This window comes from Scyliorhinus torazame, chromosome 1, assembly GCF_047496885.1.
Source record: "Scyliorhinus torazame isolate Kashiwa2021f chromosome 1, sScyTor2.1, whole genome shotgun sequence".
Lineage (NCBI taxonomy): Eukaryota > Metazoa > Chordata > Chondrichthyes > Carcharhiniformes > Scyliorhinidae > Scyliorhinus > Scyliorhinus torazame.
In genome coordinates, this window is record NC_092707.1 from 17,578,946 (window position 1) to 17,599,107 (window position 20,162).

The 20,162-nt window shown below is 49.8% G+C and overlaps 1 protein-coding gene across 2 annotated transcripts in view; it reads right to left on the reverse strand.

Moving 5' to 3' along the window:
• Positions 1-18,928, reverse strand: part of LOC140388367 (catechol O-methyltransferase-like) — a 28,637-nt gene extending 9,709 nt beyond the window's left edge. Inside the window, exons 1-4 of one of the 2 annotated variants that reach the window (XM_072472546.1) lie at positions 18,821-18,928; positions 16,903-17,185; positions 3,314-3,507; positions 423-554 (exon numbers count right to left, since the gene is read on the reverse strand). In XM_072472546.1, coding sequence (XP_072328647.1) covers positions 423-554; positions 3,314-3,507; positions 16,903-17,185 — 609 coding nt within the window. In that variant the 5' untranslated portion in view covers positions 18,821-18,928. Of the gene's footprint in view, positions 1-422; positions 555-3,313; positions 3,508-16,902; positions 17,186-18,210; positions 18,401-18,820 lie in introns of those variants that run through there. The other variant, XM_072472466.1, reaches the window with a different exon arrangement.
• Between the last annotated feature and the right edge of the window lie 1,234 nt (positions 18,929-20,162).

Genomic DNA, 20,162 nt, shown 5'->3' on the forward strand with positions numbered 1-20,162 from the left:
ATATTGATGTGCAAATTAAAATAGAATCAACTCCAAAGTACTGAAACGCACCAAGAACAATCTTTCCTGAGAGAATAACTTAATTTCCTTGGACAATAAATATGCCTCCAATCCAGAATTTGCTAACGGTGCCCTGTGTGGGCAGCAGGGTGGCACAGTGGGATAGCCCTGCAGCCTCACGGCTCCGAGGTCCGATCCCGGCTCTGGGTCACGGTCCGTGTGGAGTATGCACATTCTCCCCGTGTCTGCGTGGGTTTCGCCCCCACAACCCAAAGGTGTGCAGGCTAGGTGGATTGGCCGCGCTAAATTGCCCCTTAATTGGAAAAAGTGAATTGGGTACACAAAATTTATAAAACAAAAGGTGCCCTGTGTGCATTTGAAGCGCTGTAGGTTTGCGGCAAGGAGGAAAGCAGAGCTCTTACCTCCAGAAGTTGGGTGTCAGGTTGATATCGGTCCTTCCAGTGATCGAGGAAAACAAAATCTAATGTGTCCACCTCATGCTTTTTCTTCAGTTGTGGAATAATATCTCCAGATGAACCTTCCAAGATCTCCACCTTAATTGGAGCAGGAGGCAAACAATGAGAATTATTTTTTGTTACGGGTGGGAATAAATACGAGCCTGGGCTGCTGGGCCTCTGCTGTGAGCCCGTCTTGACGTCTCTCTCTGACAGCGGTGTGACTGCATCTGCACAAAACACACACCAGATGCTGAAGAAGGTGGCTCACTACCACCACCTGTAGGGCAATTAAGGATGGACAACAAATTCTGACCATGCCCACATTTCATGAATCATTTAAAAAAAATATCTCATGCTAGGGCTTAGGCCCATGGATGCTGGCCACGAGACATAGTCTTCCTGTAGCTGAGGAATCTGGAAACAGGGGCCCCATTTTCAGGATAACATTCAGGGAATTGCGGAATATTGCGGAATATGGGGAGCAGGTGGGAATGTGAAGTGGAAACCCAAGATCAGCAATGATTGTATTGAATGGCTCGATCGGTTGTATGTTCTCAACCTGAGTTCTGCAGGTCTGTCTGGCACAGTTATATCTCAGAATCATAGAGCTTTCCAACACAGAAAGAAGCCCTTCGGCCCCACGGGTCCACGCTGGCCACTGAGCACCTATCTCCGCTCATCCCATTTTCCAACACTTGGAAATGCAGGAAGTATGGTTTGACGTTTCAAGTGCTCATCTAAAAGCTTCTGAAATGTCATGAGGGTTCCCGCCTCTACCACCCTTTTCGGATTCCTGATTCCCAAACCCCTCTGGGTGAAAAGGGTTTTCTTCAAATCCTCCTAAATCCATCACAACATCGTGGGCCGAAGGGCCTGTTCTGTGCTGTATTTTCTAAGTTCTGTGTTCTAAATCTCCTGCCCCTCACCTTAAATCGATGCCTCCTGGTTATTGACCCCTCTAATAAGGGGAGAACATAGAAAAGAGCAGGAATAGGCCATTCGGCCCTTCGAGCCTGCTCCGCCATTCATTATGACCACGGCCTATTATCCAACTCTGTAAGCAGTATCCGCTTTCCCCCCACTTATCCTTTGATTCCTTTAGCCTCAAGAGCTATATCTAACTCCTTGAAAACATAATGTTTTGGCATCAATTGCTTTCCGTGCTAGCAAAGTCCACAGGATCACTACTCTGGGTGAAAAAAATTCCCCTCGTCTCGGTCCTGAAAAGGTTTACCCCGTATCCTTGGACTATGATCCCCTGTTCTGGACACCCCTACCATCGGTCGCATCCTTCCTGCATCTATCCCGTCTAGTCCTGCTAGAGTTTTCTAGGTTTCCATGAGAAACCCCCCTCATGCTTCTGAACTTCTTCATATGTGGGCAGCATGGTAGCACAGTGGTTAGCACTGTTGCTTCACAGCGCCAGGGCCCCAGGTCCGATTCCCGGCTTGGGTCACTGTCTGTGCAGAGTCTGCACGTTCTCCCTGTGTCTGCGTGGGGGTGCTCCGGTTTCCTCCCACAAGTCCCGAAAGACGTGCTTGTTAGGTGAATTGGACATTCTCAATTCTCCCTCGGTGTACCCGAACAGGCGCCGGAGTGTGGCGACGAGGGGCTTTTCACAGTAGCTTCACTGCAGTGTTAACGTAAGCCTACTTGTGAGAATAATAAAAATTATAAAGGTTATATAAACACGTCAGTGCCACCATCTCAGGAAAACCTTCTCTGCATCCCTCTGGAACAAGAACATCCTTCCTCAGGGAAGGAGCTGCACACAATATTCCAGGTGTGTCCTCACCAGGGCCCTGTATAATTGCAGCAACACATCCCGGCTCCTGTACTCGAAACCTCTCGCAATGAAGGCCAACATACCATTAGCCTTCTTTACCGCCTGTTGCACCTGCATGCTGACCTTCAGCGACTGGTGTATGGGATGCCCTGATTGCGTTACCCATTCCCCCCTCTTAATTCATCTGGCTTCCTGTTTTTGCTTCCAAAGTGGACAACCTCACATTTATCCACATTATACTGCATCTACCATGCGTTTGCCCACTCACTCAACTTGTCGGTTTCTTTCTATATACGTCCCTCATCATTTTGTACACCTCAACGAGGTCACCCCTTCACCTTCTCTGCTCCAAGTAAAAGACCCCCACTGCCTACATGTTTTAAAAAAAATAAATAATTGGCTTTAATCAAGTTTCTCTTCAAAATTTAGCTTCCGTTTGCTGGTAATTCTTCATTGTACAGGGCGAGGTCCTTTTACATTTTTTTGCGCGGACAAAAACCTACCCAGTATCTCCCAGCATGGCCCACCGTTCTACATTCCCATTGGCTGTAATATTTTTGGGATGTTCTGAGATTACGAAAAGAACGACTTGAATTAACCGACCTACACTCACCCTTCAAAAAATATTTTTTAGTACTTTCAATACCTGATTTTAAAAAATATTTTCCCTTTCTGGAAGTTGGATAACTATAATATATATCGCATGAAAATATATGTAAGGGTATTGCAATGAGAGAGTTTTGTGGTGAATGTATTATAGTAACCATTCACCAATGTACTACATTGTATCACGCTGTTGCCCATGTGGGCTCCACCTATGGACCATTGTACTGTACTACACTGATTGTGCCCTTGTGGGCTCCGCCCCCTTGAGGGGAGGTATAAAGAGCAGCTGCCCTGTAGGCGGCTCTCAGTGCAGAGCAGTCGCAGGCAGGCACTGTTCTAGTTGATTGAAGCCACTGTTCACTTCAACTCTCTGTCTCGCGTGAATTGATGGTCGCATCAAGTTTTTAATTAAATTGTTGAATTTCTCCTTGTGCTTTTAAGGGACCCGAATGAAACATTTTACCTTGTCCTCGACTGCAGCGAAGCGGAAGATCTGTTTTGCAATGTTTGCATTGGCTGGATTGAACTCGATCGTCAGTAAACGGGCACCGGGTTTAAGCACACGGACCATGCGCAAGGCTGAGTAACCACAATATGTCCCCAGTTCCAACACGGTTGATGGATTTGCCTCCTCCAAAACTTTATCCAAGATCGCACCTGCATATAAATATGTGACCATTAAAACACCGAAACGGGCTATTCAGCCGGAGTCTCTGTTGGCATCTATCCTTCACAGAGACAAACACAGGAGTCCCTACAGTGTAGAAAGAGGCCATTCGGCCCATTGAGTCAGCACCGACTCTCTGAAAGGCCATCCTATCTCGGACCACTCCCCTGCCCTATCCCCTAACCTGCACATCTTTGGACTGTGGGAGGAAACTGGAGCACCCGGAGTAAAACCACACAGCCACTGGGAGAACGTGCAAACTCCACACAGTCACCAGAGGCCGGTATTGAAACCGTATCTCTGGTGCTGTGAGGCAGTAGTGCTAAGCACCATGCCACCATAAGTCACTCTGATCACGTTTGTCCAGTACATTCCCATCCATCTTCAATCCCTTTCCTTCATGCAGGCATCAAAGGAAAAATGATAGTGTGTTTACAAAACTTCTTGCTACAGGTTACTTCTTTGGACAGGCCAACAAGTAAACTGGGAGCCACAGGTTGCTCACGAAGCTTTCTTTCATTTGCCTCCGTCATTTATGTTCAATGTCTCCAATCTAAACCCAGATCAGCCTAAATCAACTGGTAGATGTACAAGGACTTGAGAATTTTTTTGTGGCAACTGAAACTTTGTGTCGGCATGGTAGCACAGTGGTTAGCACTGTTGCTTCACAGCACCAGGGTCCCAGGTTCGATTCCCGGCTTGGGTCACTGACTGTGCGGAGTCTGCACGTTCTCCCCGTGTGTGCGTGGGTTTCCTCCGGGTGCTCCGGTTTCCTCCCACAAGTCCCGAAAGACGTGCTGTTAGGTGAATTGGACATTCTGAATTCTCCCTCTGTGTACCTGAACAGGCGTCGGAATGTGGCGACGAGGGGCTTTTCACAGTAACTTCATTGCAGTGTTAATGTAAGCCTACTTGTGACAATAATAAAAATTATAAAGATTATATATCCACGTCAATGCCGCCATCCCAGGAAAACCTTCTCTGCATCCCTCTGGAACAAGAGCATCCTTCCTCAGGGAAGGAGCTGCACACAATATTCCAGGTGTGGCCTCACCAAGGCTCCTGTATAATTGCAGCAACACATCCCGGCTCCTGTACTCGAATTCTCTCTGGCATTCACCTCTTTTGTCCATGTTTGAACCAAGGCTGTAATGAGGTCAGGAGCTGAGTGACCCTGGTGGAACGCAAACTGAGCGTCCAGGAGCAGGTTAATGCTGAGTAAGTGCCGCTTGATAGCACTGATCTTTTAAAAAAAAATTTTTTAGTGCACCCAATTATTTTTTTACGATTCAGGGGCAATTTAGTGTGGCCAATCCACCTCCCCTGCACATCTTTGGCTTGTGGGGGCCAGACCCACGCAGACACGAGGAGACTGTGCAAACTCCACGCGGACAGCGACCCAGGGCGAGGATCGAATCCGGGTCCTCGGCAGCGTGAGGCAGCAGTGCTAATCACTGCGCCACCCTGCTGCCCTCTTGACAGCACTGTCGATAACCCCTTCCATCACTTTGCTGATGAGAGTTCAGGAGTGTTTTACTGGATTTTATTCTGGTGAATTTGTATATTAACGTTGCCTAGTTTTTCATCTCTTTCTGTGCTGAAGCCTATGACTCATCAAGGGGATCAGAGTGTTGGTGACAAGGTGGTCATTGTTCATAGGTCATTGTTAAAATAGACAATTTGATTGTGGGGACTTTGTAATTTAATCTTCAATCAAAGTCGAATCAGGCACACTTTACAGCAAGTGGAATTGGATAATAGTTGCAAGCAGGAACTTTGGTTCAATTCTTTTGTGCGACTCAGCTCACTGAAACCAATTGCTTGTCCGATTATTGGCATCCTGAAGAGATCGGCTAACTAAACACAGACATAGAACATACAGTGCAGAAGGAGGCCATTCGGCCCATCGAGTCTGCAGCGACCCACTTAAGCCCTCACTTCCACCCTATCCACGTAACCCAGTAGCCCCTCCTAACCTTTTTGGGCACTAAGGGCAATTTATCATGGCCAATTCACCTAACCTGCCCGCCTTTGGGAGGAAACTGGAGCATCCGGAGGAAACCCATGCAGACACGGGGAGAAAGTGCAGACTCCGCACCGACAGTGACCCGGCGGGGAATCGAACCTGGCACCCTGGAGCTCGGAAGCCACAGTGATAAGCACTGGGCTACCGTGCTGCCCGTAATCTTCCCTCCTTGCATGGCTTAGATCAGTAGCGGAATGTGTTCAAGCTTTTTGTCTTCATAAACGACTCTTGTGAAAACTCTTAATACATTCCAACGTAGGTCATGCGCCAAGGTTCTGCTTGCTATTTGCCCCTCGGGAGCCAGAAACAATGTAGACTTGTGCGGGTGCCTTGCTCACTCACACATTCTGAATAATTTACAAACGTGGACTTGCGTAATGATGCCCTAGACCCATGCTTGTACCTTTTTCTTCCTGGAAAACAATTTTCTCAAAGTATGGTGTCATCAAAGGTTTAAATTATTCTGTGATCATATCAGTTTTTTATATATTGAATTTGGCAGGCAATCTTCAATGTCCCTGGACTTGGCCTATCCAGCAGATAGCTACCATGGTAACAGACTCAGCTCCACTTTTCAGTTACATTACATTGTATTGTGTGTGGTTCATTTATCATGCGTGTCATTTATTATTTAAGGCATGGACCCTACACAGATTTTATCACTGAATCCAGAATAACAGGGCAGCTCATTGAAACAACACATCTGAAAATCCAAACTACTTTGACTAAGAAAGGTCAGATTAATCACACACCATTTATAAAAGACATCTCCTCTGAAATCTGGCATTGGAGGCTGTGTCAGAACCCCAGTTGAGATTATTCGAGAGAGTTGAAATTGGAGAACCAGAGTTTGGTATTTTGGATTGCAACAGTGGATTCCGTTTTGATCCAGCTTTCGTATTTTGCATTTCTTGGCAAGGACCAGGACGTATCGAGTAACGTTGTGCCTGTGTAGCGTGTCAGCGTGCGCGTGAAACCTTGTTCACAAATAAAGCGGCATTCATCTGGCAACAAGTTTCGTGCCACTGGTTGGCACCGGCATGCCTGTCTGGGCTAGGGACGTGATGACTTGGTCAGGGTTCCAACTTTTTATAGCATCACAGAACATGTTACATCACAGAAGGAGGCCATTTGGTCCATCGAGTCAATGCTTGCTCAGCAAGAACAAATTTAACTGGTGATTCTTCCGTCCTTTCCCCAGAGCACGACAGACATTCTCCGTTCATGTTTTCCAATTCTCTTCTGAACACCATGATTAAATCTGCCTCCACCACCCTTTCAAGCAGCATGTACCAGATCACAACGACTCATTGCTTCAGCGTTTTTTTCTCCTGTTTCCTTTGATTGTTCTATCAATCACCTTAAACCTGCGCCCTCGAGCCCTTCCGCCAATGGGAAGAGTTTCTCTCTCCTATCCAAATACTTCATGATTTTCAACACTGGGCCCTTATTTTTCAAGTGTTCACCTACTGCGTGGAGTCGTTGGAAAGAATGGATTCTGTTCAAGGATAAAGAACAGAAAGTGTTGGAAATACTCAGCAGGTCGGCAGTACCTGTGAGGGAGAACCCGTTAACCTTTCAGGTGCGGACTTCCGGTTGCGGTGATGCGGAGCTAAGCCGCACATTTCGGCAGCTTCCGCTATAACGGACTTTTGGGCTCTCCGGAGGAGCCCCAATGGAAGTTTTTTTGATTGAACCCCGTGTGGGAAGGTGAAGTAAGGTCCCCCTTACGTCGTATGCCGGGGATTAGCAGTGGAGCGACGGAAAAAGAGGCTTTGGAGCAGCGGCAGAAACGAGGGGGAAAAAACAAGATGGCGGAGGATGGAGATCGAGCAGCATGGGGGCCGGACCAGCAGGAGTTCCTTAGGCGCTGCGTGGAGGAGCTTAAAAAAGGAGGTGCTGGCGCCAATGCTGATGGCGATCGAGGGGCTGAAGGAGACCCAGAAGGCCCAGGCGGTGGAGCTCCGTGAGGGGAGGGATAAAACTAACGAGAACGAGATCCTGGGCCTGGCGGTGAAGATGGAGGCGCACGAGGCACTGCACAGGAGGTGGGCCGACTCGAGGACCTGGAGAACAGGTCGAGGAAGAAGAATCTCCGGATTCTGGGTCTCCCCGAAGGAGTGGAGGGGGCTGATGCCGGGGCGTATGTGAGCACGATGCTCCATTCGCTGATGGGTGCGGAGGTCTCTCCGAGCCCCCTGGAGCTAGAAGGGGCTCACCGGGTCCTGGCGAGGAGACCCAAGGCTGGCGAGCCGCAAAGGGCGATAGTGGCGAGGTTCCATTGCTTCGCAGACAAAGAGAGTGTCCTGAGATGGGCCAAGAAGGTGCGGAGCAGTAGATGGGAGAATGCGGTGATCCGAGTCTACCAGGACTGGAGTGCGGAGGTGGCAAAGAGGAGAGCTGGCTTCAACCGGGCCAAGGCGGTGCTGCATAAAAAAAGAGTGAGGTTCGGAATGCTGCAGCCAGCGCGACTGTGGGTCACTTATCAGGACAGACACCATTATTTTGAAACGCCAGAAGAGGCTTGGACCTTTATCCAAACGGAAAAATTGGACTCGAACTGAGGGGCTGTGGTTGTGGGGGAGTTGTAAATATGGGTAAAGAATAATTCATGGGTGGGATGATGGATGGGGATGTGGGTAGAGTTCTGGTTCAAATTCCTAAAATTTCCCTTTTTTTCTTTTCCGTAGACGAGATGATGATGATGAAGCTCAATGTGGGAAAGAGTGAACTCTTTGTGATCCATCCGGGGGACCAGGGAAGAGGGATAGACGACCTACCGTTGAGGAGGGCGGAAAGGAGCTTTTGATACTTGGGGATCCAGGTAGCTAGGAGCTGGGGGGCCCTGCACAAACTTAACTTGACGAGGCTGGTGGAGCAGATGGAGGAGGACTTTAAACGGTGGGACATGTTGCGCTCTCGCTGGCGGGCAGGGTACAGTCGATTAAAATGGTGGTCCTTCCGAGGTCCTTTTTGTATTCCAATGCCTTCCAATTGTGATGACGAAGGCCTTTTTCAAGAGGGTAGGCAGGAGCATTATGGGCTTTGTGTGGGTGAGTAAGACCCCGAGGGTAAGGAGGGGGTTCCTTGAGCGTAGTAGGGATAGAGGAGGGCTGGCTTTGCCGAATCTGGGTGGCTCTTATTGGGCAGCCAATGTGGCAATGATCCGTAAGTGGGTGATGGAGGGAGAGGGGGCGGCGTGGAAGAGGTTGGAGATGGCGTCCTGCAAAGGAACGAGCCTGGGGGCGCTGGTGACGGCACCGCTGCCGCTCTCGCCGACAAGATACACCACGAGCCTGGTGGTGGTGGCAACGCTAAAGATCTGGGGGCAGTGGAGACGGCACAGGGGTGCGAAGAGAGCCTCGGTGTGGTCCCCAATCAGAGACAACCATCGGTTTGTCACGGGAACGATGGAAAGGGGGTTTCAGAGCTGGCATCGGGTAGGAATTAGAAGAATGGGGGACCTGTTTATAGATGGGACGTTTGCGAGCTTAGGAGCGCTGGAGGAGAAGTTTGGGCTACCCCCGGGAAACGCTTTCAGGTACATGCAAGTGAGGGCGTTTGTGAGGCGGCAGGTGAGGGAATTCCCGCTGCTCCCGGCACAGGGGATTCAAGACAGGGTGATTTTGGGCGTATGGGTCGGAGAGGGCAAGGTGTCGGCGATATACCAGGAGATGAAAGAAGAGGGGGAGGCTTTGGTAGAGGAGCTGAAGGGTAAATTGGAAGAGGAGCTGGGGGAGGAGATTGAGGAGGGGCTATGGGCTGATGCCCTAAGTAGGGTTAATTCCTCTTCCTCGTGTCCCAGGCTTAGCCTGATACAATTTAAGGTAGTTCACAGAGCGCAATTGACGGGGGCGAGGCTGAGCAGGTTCTTTGGGGTGGAGGACAGATGTGGGAGGTGCTCAGGAAGCCCGGCGAACCATGTCCATATGTTTTGGTCATGCCCGTTGTCATGATATTCAAACACACACATCATGATAGACAGACCAACAGACAAATTAGCACACATAACACGACAGCCAATCACAGACAAGGACAGAGGCAGTATAAGACAAGGAACACGACACCTGGTGGCCAGTCCATCTAGAGACCAGGACAAGGACAGGACCGGATTAACAACACACTCAGAGAGTCACCACGTGCAGAGTATCAAGACAAATCTGTAAATAGCAAGTTGGAATAAAACAGCGTTGTACCAATTGCAACCGTGTTAGTTCATCTGTACCTCAGAGCACCCAACACCACATGGTACCAAGTGAGTGGATCGATACCTGCCGGCAAATCTGTCATCCTGAGCCATGGACATCAACAACAAACCGCAGCAGCTGCAAGTCGCTGGGAACCTGGGCACCAACTGGAAGCACTTCAACAGCGATTCGAACTGTTCATTCGAGCCAACGAAAAACAGGGTGCCTCGGACGAAACAAAGATTGCCATGCTCCTCACTACCGCAGGTCAGCACGCCATCGATGTATCCAACTCCTTGGTGTTCGCGGAAGGCGAGAACCAATCCAAATATGACACGGTCCTCCTCAAGCTCGACCAGCACTTCAACGTTGAGGTAAATGAAAGCTTTGAGAGGTATATGTTCTATGTTCTATGTATATCTTTCAGCAATGCCTGCAAGGTAAGGATGAGCTCTTTCAAACCTTTCTGACGCACCTCCGCATACTCGCGCAGTCCTGCGGTTACGGCAACACCTCAGAGTCCATGATCCGGGACCAGATCATTTTTGGCGTTGCCTCCAGTGGCCGACGCCAGCAGCTTCTTAAAATTAAAGGCCTGACCTTAACATCTGCAGTGGAAGCCTGTGTCCTCCATGAAGAAGCGACCAGCCGCTTTGCCCAATTTCAGGCGACCGAATCGGCACGGAGAGGGTCCCAAGCGATCGAATCGGCAAGCCAGGCTGCCCACGAGGCTGAACGCATCCAGGCAATCGAGTTTCTCCCGGCCCGCGGCCCGGACGAGGGCGGCCGTTTCGCACGCTTTTCGAGGTCTCCCGCGCTTGTGCGCGCCAAAACCAACGGCAACATCGAGGGATGCACTGCGCAGGCGCGCCCGATGCAAGACCGAACTGCGCATGCGCAGTGGCGTAACAAACGCCGTGACGTCATGACGTGCGGCAACTGTGGAGCTGCACATTTAAAAGGGCAATGTCCTGCTAAAAACCGACAATGCCTACGATGTGGCAAGATAGGCCACTACGCTGCCTACTGTCGAGCGGTTCAACCGATGGATCCTACACATCTCCGACAACCTCGCAGACACGTGAGGACCGTCCAGCCCACACATCAGGACATCCAACCCAATGACACAGATGACCAAGATGCCTTCCGGGTTGCGGTCATTGATGTGAACCGCGTCAACACCACTAATCCGGCCGATGAATGGAGTGCCACCTTGATGGTCAACCAATCGCAGATCACTTTCCGCCTGGATACTGGCGCATCCGCCAACCTCATAGCGTATTCAGCATTCCATGCCATGAAGGTCAAACCACCTATCCAGCCATCCCGGTGCAAGATGGTCGACTACAACGGGAACGTTATCCCGGCCATGGGATCCTGCCAGCTCCAGGTGACACACAAAACACACACGGCCACACTCTCGTTCGAGATAGTTGGCTCATCGAAGGATTCCTTGCTGGGCGCACAGGCATGTAAGGCTCTCCACCTTGTACAGCGAATTCTGTCTCTCTCTCCAGACGACACATCTGACTTCCCGGATGCTGAGTTCAACGCAAATCTACAATCGCCCCTCGCTCACAACCAGGAGGCATTTGAAGGCATGGGAACACTGCCATACACATACAAAATTCGCCTCAAACCGGACGCCATCCCGTCGTTCGCGCACCTCGCAGGGTTCCTGCGCCACTTAAAGACCGCCTCAAGCTGCAGCTGCAGGATCTCCAGGACCAAGGGGTCCTATCCAGGGTCACGGAGCCCACGCCATGGGTCAGCTCCATGGTGTGTGTCAAGAAGCCCTCTGGCGAGCTCCGCATCTGTATAGACCCTAAAGACCTAAATAATAACATTATGCGGGAACATTATCCCATACCTAAACGGGAGGAAATCACCAGTGAAATGGCCCAAGCCAAGATATTCACAAAACTGGATGCTTCTAAAGGATTTTGGCAGATCCAACTGGACCCGTCCAGCCGAAAGCTGTGCACCTTTAACACCCCTTTCGGCAGATTCTGCTATAACCGGATGCCATTTGGCATCATCTCGGCATCCGAGGTCTTCCACAGAATCATGGAGCAGATGATGGAAGGCATCAAAGGGGTGCGCGTATATGTGGACGATGTCATCATCTGGTCCACCACACCGCAGGAGCACATACATCGTCTCCAACGCGTTTTTGCCCGCATATGGGAAAATGGCCTGCGCCTCAACCGAGCCAAGTGTGCTTTTGGCCAGACCGAATTGAAGTTCCTGGGGGACCACATCTCCCGGTCAGGGGTCCGTCCGGATGCAGCCAAGGTGAGCGCCATCACAGCCATGCCGCGGCCGGCCGACAAGAAGGCTGTACTACGATTCCTGGGCATGGTCAACTTCCTCGGGAAATTCATTCCCAACCTTGCCTTCCACACAACGGCTCTGCGCCATCTCGTAAAAAAATCCACAGACTTCCAGTGGCAACATACACACCAGCTGGAATGGGAGAAGCCCAAACACAAACTTGCCACGGCACCAGTGTTGGCGTTCTTCGACACGTCTTGTCCCACCAAAATCTCAACTGATGCCAGCCAATCCGGCATTGGAGCAGTGCTCCTGCAGAGGGATGACACGTCGTTATGGGCCCCGGTTGCCTATGCATCACGGGCTATGACCCCCCCAGAGCAGCGCTACGCGCAAATCGAAAAAGAATGCCTGGGCTTGCTAACTGGTTTGGACAAGTTCCACGATTATGTCTATGGTCTTCCACGATTCACGGTCGAAACTGACCACCGCACCCTGGTCAACATAAAAAACAAGGACCTGAACGACATGACCCTTCACCTCCAGCGCATCCTACTTAAACTCAGGAGGTATGATTTTCAACTGATCCACACTCCAGGGAAGGACCTCATCGTGGCGGATGCCCTATCCCGAGCAGTGAGTCCACCACCAGATGCGGAGGGGTTCGTATGTCAAGTCGAGGCACAGGTGGCCTTGACAGCGGCAAATCTGCCGGCTGACGACTCCAGTCTGGCCCGCATACGCAGAGAGACAGCGGCCGACCCCCTTTTACAGCGAGTGATGCGCCACATCATCTGGTCCACCACACCGCAGGAGCACATACATCGAAGTTCTCCGACGCGTGGCTCCCCGCTCGTTCCTGGTATGCATGCCGGATGAATCCGTGCGTAGGCGCAATCGGCGAGCCCTTCACCTCCTTCCACGCTCGCAACGGAACAGTACACAGACGCCGGGTCCTCCACTGGTTCCTGATAGTGACTTTGTGGAGCTGCCACAGACCATGCCCCTTCCATCGCCACCTGTGGCCAGGCTCGCACCTCAGCCGGTGGTTCTCGACCCACCCTTGAGGCGGTCAACCCAAATTCATCGCCCACCTACTAGACTGGACTTATGAGACTGTTCACACGTCAAAGTTTAGCAACTATTGTATTGTAACATGTTACTGTTTTATCATTCCAGATCTCGTTTGACCGGACCACACTTCAAAGTTTTTTTCTTGTTTTGTTATGGTACAACCTCGTTAGCATGACACACCCGACATCGCCCCATGTATATAGTTACGACACATGTGCATGCTGTAAATATCACGCACACACACTTTTAGCTGCACTCAGGACACATTCATATTTATAACCACGTAGGCACATAATCTTGTAAAAAAGGGGGGATGTCATGATATTCAAACACACACATCAGGATAGACAGACCAACAGACAAATTAGCACACATAACATGACAGCCAATCACAGACAAGGACAGAGACAGTATAAGACAAGGAACATGACACCTGGTGGCCAGTCCATCTAGAGACCAGGACAAGGACAGGACCTGATTAACAACACACTCAGGGAGTCACCACGTGCAGAGTATCAAGACAAATCTGTAAATAGCAAGTTGGAATAAAACAGCGTTGTACCAATTGCAACCGTGTTGGTTCATCTGTACCTCAGAGCACCCAACACCACACCCATCACTGGAGGGGTTCTGGAGGGGAGTTGCGAGAACAGTATCTAAGGTGGTGAAAGTCCGGGTCAAGCCAAGCTGGGGGCTAGCACTATTTGGAGTAGTGGATGAGCCGGGAGTGCAGGAGGCGAAAGAGGCCGGCATTCTGGCCTTTGCGCCCCTAGTAGCCCGGCGAAGGATCTTGTTAATGTGGAAAGTGGCGAAGCCCCCCAGCGTGGAAGCCTGGATAAATGATATGGCAGGGTTTATCAAGTTGGAGAGGATAAGGTTTGCCTTGAGAGGGTCTGCGCAGGGGTTCTGCAGGCGGTGGCAACCGTTCCTAGACTATCTCGCGGAGCGTTAGATGAAGGTTGGACAGCGGCAGCAGCAACCCGGGGTGGGGGGGGGGGGATATCTTTCTTGGGGGGGTGGGGGGAGGGAGGGGGAAGGGGGGGGTTTTCTCGGGTGCATTTGAGCAAGAAAATACATGAATGATCCGGAAACTGACATTGTACGGGAGGAATCCAATGTACAAAGTTCTGTACCATATTGACTTGCCATGTTCATGTCTTGCTATGCAAGCTTTCTTTCTTGTTTGTTCCCAGGGGGGGGGGGGGGGGGGGGGGTGTTGTTTGTATGGTTGAAATTTTTGTTTAAAAAATTCTTCATAAACATATATTTTTTTTAAAAAACCTTTCAGGTGCAGTGAAAGGTCACCGACCTGAACTCACTCCATCGATGATGCCAAGCCTGCTCGTTATTTCAAGCATTTTCTGTTTTTATTTCTGATTTGCAACATCTGCGGTGTTTTGCTTTTAACAAAATAGTGTACACAACGTGGCTATCTTGTGATGAGATATTGCAATTTTTGATTTAATTTCACTTTCTTATCTCACAACTTTAGGCCTATCATCTACAATGAAATATTTGAAGGATTTTGTCATTGCGGAGTTCTTTCCAGGATCAACATGCCTTTGATCTCTCCAACATGTGGGCAGCACGGTAGCACAGTGGTTGCTTCACAGCGCCATGGTCCCAGGTTCGATTCCCGGCTTGGGTCACTGTCTGTGCGGAGTCTGCACGTTCTCCCTGTGTCTGTGTGGATTTCCTCCGGGTGCTCCGGTTTCCTCCCACAAGTCCCGAAAGACGAGCTGTTAGGTAATTTGGACATTCTGAATTCTCCCTCTGTGTACCCAAACAGGCGCCAGAATGTGGCGACTAGGGGATTTTTCACAGTAACTTCATTGCAGTTTTAATGTAAGCCGACTTGTGACAATAATACAGATTATTATTACATGTGAGCATTTAAAAATGCCGTGTTCAGGGCGGCATGTGGCGCAGTGGGACTGCAGCGCTGAGGACCCGGGTTCGAATCCCGGACCTGGGTCACTGTCCATGCAGAGTTTGCACATTCTCCCCATGTCTGCGTGGGTCTCACCCCCACAACCCAAAGATGTGCAGGTTAGGTGGATTGGCCACGCTAAATTTCTCCTCGGAAAAAAAGAATTGGGTACTCTAAATTTAAAAAAAAAAGTCAGGCAGATGTTCTGAGAGACTTCGGTGCGCTCGTCCAAGGAACACAAATGTTAGCCTGTTGGTGCAGCAAGATATTGGGAAGACAAGTGGCCAATAGGCCTTTGTTGCAAGGTAACTGGAATACAAGAATGAGAATTCTTGGCAGAATTTTAAAGGGCTTTGGCGAGGTGATAACTGGTGCACTGAGCAGTTTTGGTCTTCATAATCCTAAGAAATTGTACATTTGTCTTGGATATGGTACAGCAAAGTACATTAGGTTGGTCTCTGGGAATTTAGAAGAATGAGAGATGATCTCGTTGAAATTTACTAGATTATGATGGAGTTTAATAGGTTAGATACGGAGAAGTTGTTTCAACTACTTGAGGAATATGAAACACGGGCACACAGCCTCAGGATAAATGGTTGGCCATTTAGAACCAAGGTGATAAATTTCTTGAAGTGGTTGGGAATCTTTTGAAGTTCTCTATTCATCACTCAGGGAATCGAGGGATGGCGAGCAGGGTAGGAAAGTGGAATTGAGGCAGAACGCGGACGGCATGGCGACACCATGGTTAGCACTGCTGACTCTCAGCACCAGGAACCAGGGATCAATTCCAACCTTGGGTGACTGTGTGGAGTCTGCACGTTCTTCTAATGTCTGCGTGGGTTTCCTCCGGGTGCTCCGGTTTCCTCCCACAGTCCAAAGATGTGCGGGTTATGTGGATTGGCCATGATAAATACGAGGGGTTACCAGGACAGAGTGGGGGAGTGGGTCACGGTAGTGTGCTCTTTCTGAGGGAGGGTTGATGCAGACTTGATGGGCTGAATGGCCTCCTCCTGCACTGTGGGGATTCTATGGAAGACCAGTCAGGATTTTATTGATGGCAGGGCTCGAGGGGTATCATTGTCTACATCCTGCTCCTATTCCTTGTGTTCTCGTTTTCTTCTAACTCGAGGCTTGGAAGTTCATTTTCAAAGAATGGTCAAAGCTTTATGTCAATGTGGACCCCAATCCTGAAATGTTCCATAATTAAAATGCAAAAAACCCCACATCCATGCTGCTACAGGTCTAACAAACTGCTTGGCGCAAATCCAACAAAGTGATGCATTGGGATTCTTTTCTTCTTGAATCATAGAATTTACAGTGCAGAAGGAGGTCATTCGGCCCATCGAGTCTGCACCGGCCCTTGGAAAGAACACCCTACAGTCCACACCTCCACCCTGTCCCCATAACCCAACAACCCCACCCAACCTTTTAGATACTAATGGGCAATTCAGCAGGCCAGTCCACCTAAACTGCACATCTTTGGACTGTGGGAGGCAACTTGCTGCCTCACGGAGCCAGGCACCCGGGTTTGAGTCCAACCCATGGGTGACTGTCCGTGTGGAGTTTGTACGTTCTCCCCGTGTGTCTGCCTGGGTTTCCTCCGGGTGCAGGTTAGATGGATTGGCCATGCTAAATTGTCCTTTAGCGTAGAGGGATGTGCAGGTTAGGTTATGGGGATAGGGCAGGGTGGGTGGGGGAGTGGACCTAGGGAGGGTGCTCTTTCGGAGGGTCAGTGCAGGCTTGATGGGCCGAGTGGCCTCCATCTGCACAAGAGAGATTCTATGAAAAGCACATCGCCTTTTGGGTGAAACGAAAACCTCGCTGTCAAAACCGATGTGCTTAAAAAGCAAGGGTGAGATGGTGACCTTAGGTTATTTTAAAAATAAAATGTTACCTTTTTCATCGCCGACATTCATTGCCCACTCCTTCTCCCTGCAGTATTTATCAATCTTGTCCACCACACTCTGGGGATCACCGTTCACAGCATTTTGCAACACAAATTCTAAAATTCTGGCCTCTTTGCTTTTTCCGGTTATGAGCTGTGCCATTTTCTCCCTGAGGACAGCGTGCCAGAATATTGCAGCTGTGCTGCTTCTCCGAGCCAGGATTGGCAACAGCAAGAGGAGGAAGGGCAAACTTGCCACACAAACGCCAAGGATTGTGAGATACTCCGGCATCTAGGGAGCGGAAAAACAAACACACCTACAGATGGGCACAAGATGCAAGCCTGGTCCAAATTGATTATATGAATTAAATTCCATCACCAGGATTACTTATAGAACATAAAAATACAGTGCAGAAGGAGGCCATTCGGCCCATCGAGTCAGCACGACCCACTTTAAACCCTCACTTCCACCCACTCCCTGTAACGCAAGAACCCCTCCTAACCTTTTTGGTCACCAAGGGCAATTTGTAGCATGGCCAATCCACCTAACCTGCACGTCTTTGGACTGTGGGAGGAAACCGGAGCACCCGGAGGAAACCCACGCAGGCACGGGGAGAACGTGCAGACTCCGCACCGACAGTGACCCAAGCCGGGAATCGAACCTGGGACCCTGGAGCTGTGAAGCCGCGGTGCTAACCACTGTGCTACCCTTGTAAGAAACCAGATGTGGGAGCAGCAGCTGGATTGGTTCTCCCAGCCCACGTGAGCCCAATTGTACCATCTGCCGCCCTGATTGAAATCGAGTCGCCCTGCATTCCCCAGGAATGGGACGCGGATCAATACGGCTGCATAAACACACAAAGTGGTTCAGCCACAGGGCTACGTTTAGTTGGGACTGTGTAACATCACAATTCCTGGTGATACACAACAACAGTAGCAACCTATTTCAGTCCTTGCCAATGCTAACCTGCCAACAGTTAGTTTAAATAGTTCATTTGAATCTTGCATATTGAAATTAATAGCGACCAGTTGGGGAGGAATGACCCCCAAGGTTGCAAACTGTGGACATATTCCAGGAGTTTTCATCGCATGACATCCAACATCGCCCCCCCATCCCCAACCCCATGCCAATACTTTTATAGCTAATTAAAATGTAAACTGTACACAAATAGTTAAATCTCCCCCATTGTTTTTCCCTCGGGTCCCTGAAGATTAATCTTGACTCTGGAGGGTTGGCAACTCTCCGGTGACTTCAACATCTGCCCTCTGCAGCCAGAATTTGTATCTGTGAAGCAACAAAGGATTGGAGCACCTTACCTATGGGTTTTTCTTTGCATTTTGCGGAGCCAACTTTTAGCAGTGATTTTTTTTTTCCCAGCCCCTCCGTTCACTCTGCAGGATTCATTTCTCTGGAGACCGTCTCTTCGCAGTTCCCCGACAAATCTCCCCACCAACCACACCCCCACCTTTCATGCGGCTTCTCGAATGAAACAAAAAACAATACGTTTGTGTTTTATTAGCTCGGGGAAGGAGCTGGTGCGACAGAAGCCTGTATCCCAGACCGTCCTGTTGCCACGGATACATCCTGAAATCCCACTGGCAATAATAAATAACAACACGCCCTCGCGGAAAGACTGAAGTGCATTTTCGGGGGGGGGGGGGGGGGAACAAATTGATCTCTAAATTGTGATTACATTATCCCAGGATGGGAGTCTCTTTTTAAACGAATAATCACGTCTAGGAGCTGCTCGTTTATCTTTCCACCCTGGACCATTGAAGTTAAATTCTCGGCTGTACTGCACACAGCAGATTTATCACTCCAAGCACAAAGTAACAATAGTGGGATGCGGGTTTGCAGCTAAATTACATTCGCACTCCTAAAGAAAAATAAATGTAGAGATTAAGCACCTGCACTTATTGTAATTACCTTTGTGGAAGGAGAACTGTTCAGAGCCTCTCCACCTTATTGAAACCCAGTTGGCTTATTAAAGATCAGGTAGAGCTCCTCAATGGCAATCACATGATCACATCATCCTGCACTCACTACATCTGGCATCTCAACAGCCTTGAAAAGGTGACATTTTATCTTCTCTCCTGCACTGCTGGGGGGGGGGCTGGCTTTGTTTTATTATCCTAGACTTTTCTTTGATCTTGTCCTTTTTCTTTAAATTGTCATTTTTAAAAATTTGCTTTCGTCCTCTTCTCTGCTGTCGTCTGTGTGGGGGGGTGGGTGGGTGGGGGTGCGAACTGGCAGTGTGCGTGGATGCAGGGAGAGTTCACTGCAGCCTTGACCGGCTGCTCCATCAAACCTGCCCACATCAAGCTGGTCGCACCGCGGGCAGCACAGTGGTTGGCACAGTTGCTTCACAGCTCCAGGGCCCCAGGTTCGATTCCCACTTGGGTCACTGTCTGTGCGGAGTCTGCACTCTCCCCCCGTGTCTGCGTGGGTTTCCTCCGGGTGCTCCGGTTTCCTCCCACAGTCCAAAGACGTGCAGGTTAGGTGGATTGGCCGTGATAAATTGCCCTTAGTGTCCAAAAAAGGTTAGGTGGGATTATTGGGTTATGGGGATAGGGGGGAGGCATGGGTTTAAATGGAGTGCTCTTTCCAAGGGCCGGTGCAGACTCGATGGGCCAAATGGCCTCCTTCTGCACTGTACATTCTATGATCAGGGTTAAATACGTCTTAGAATCATAGAATTCCCACAGTCAAGAAGGTAGCCATTCGGCCCATTGAGTTTGCGCCGTCCCTCTGAAAGACCACCGTAATCAGGCTCCTACCCTATCCCACTAACCCCACTTAACCTGCACAACCCTGGACACTAAGGGCAATTTAGCATGGCCAATCCACCTATCCTACATGTCTTTGGACTGTGGGAGGAAACCGGAGCACCCGGAGGAAACCCACGCAGACGCCGGGAGAACGTGCAAATTGCACACAGACAGTCACCCGAGGCTGGAATTGAACCCGGGTCCCTGATGCTGTGAGGCAGCAGTGCGAACCGCTGTGCCACCCTGCCACCCACTGTCTCCGCTGCCATGTAAATCCCTGGGAAAGACAATAAAAGGGGGATGGAAGCCAAACATTCCTCTCTCCAACCCCATGAAATGATAGAGACCAGTCCAGGAGGTCACGTGGACCAGGTATTAACTAATTGCCAAGTATTACATTTTCCATGCATATCAGAGAGTGATAGGAAATGGAACTGGAGGGTGACCATCCCAATTGTATCACCCTCGTTGTCACCATTGTGGGGATTGAGCCTTTTGAT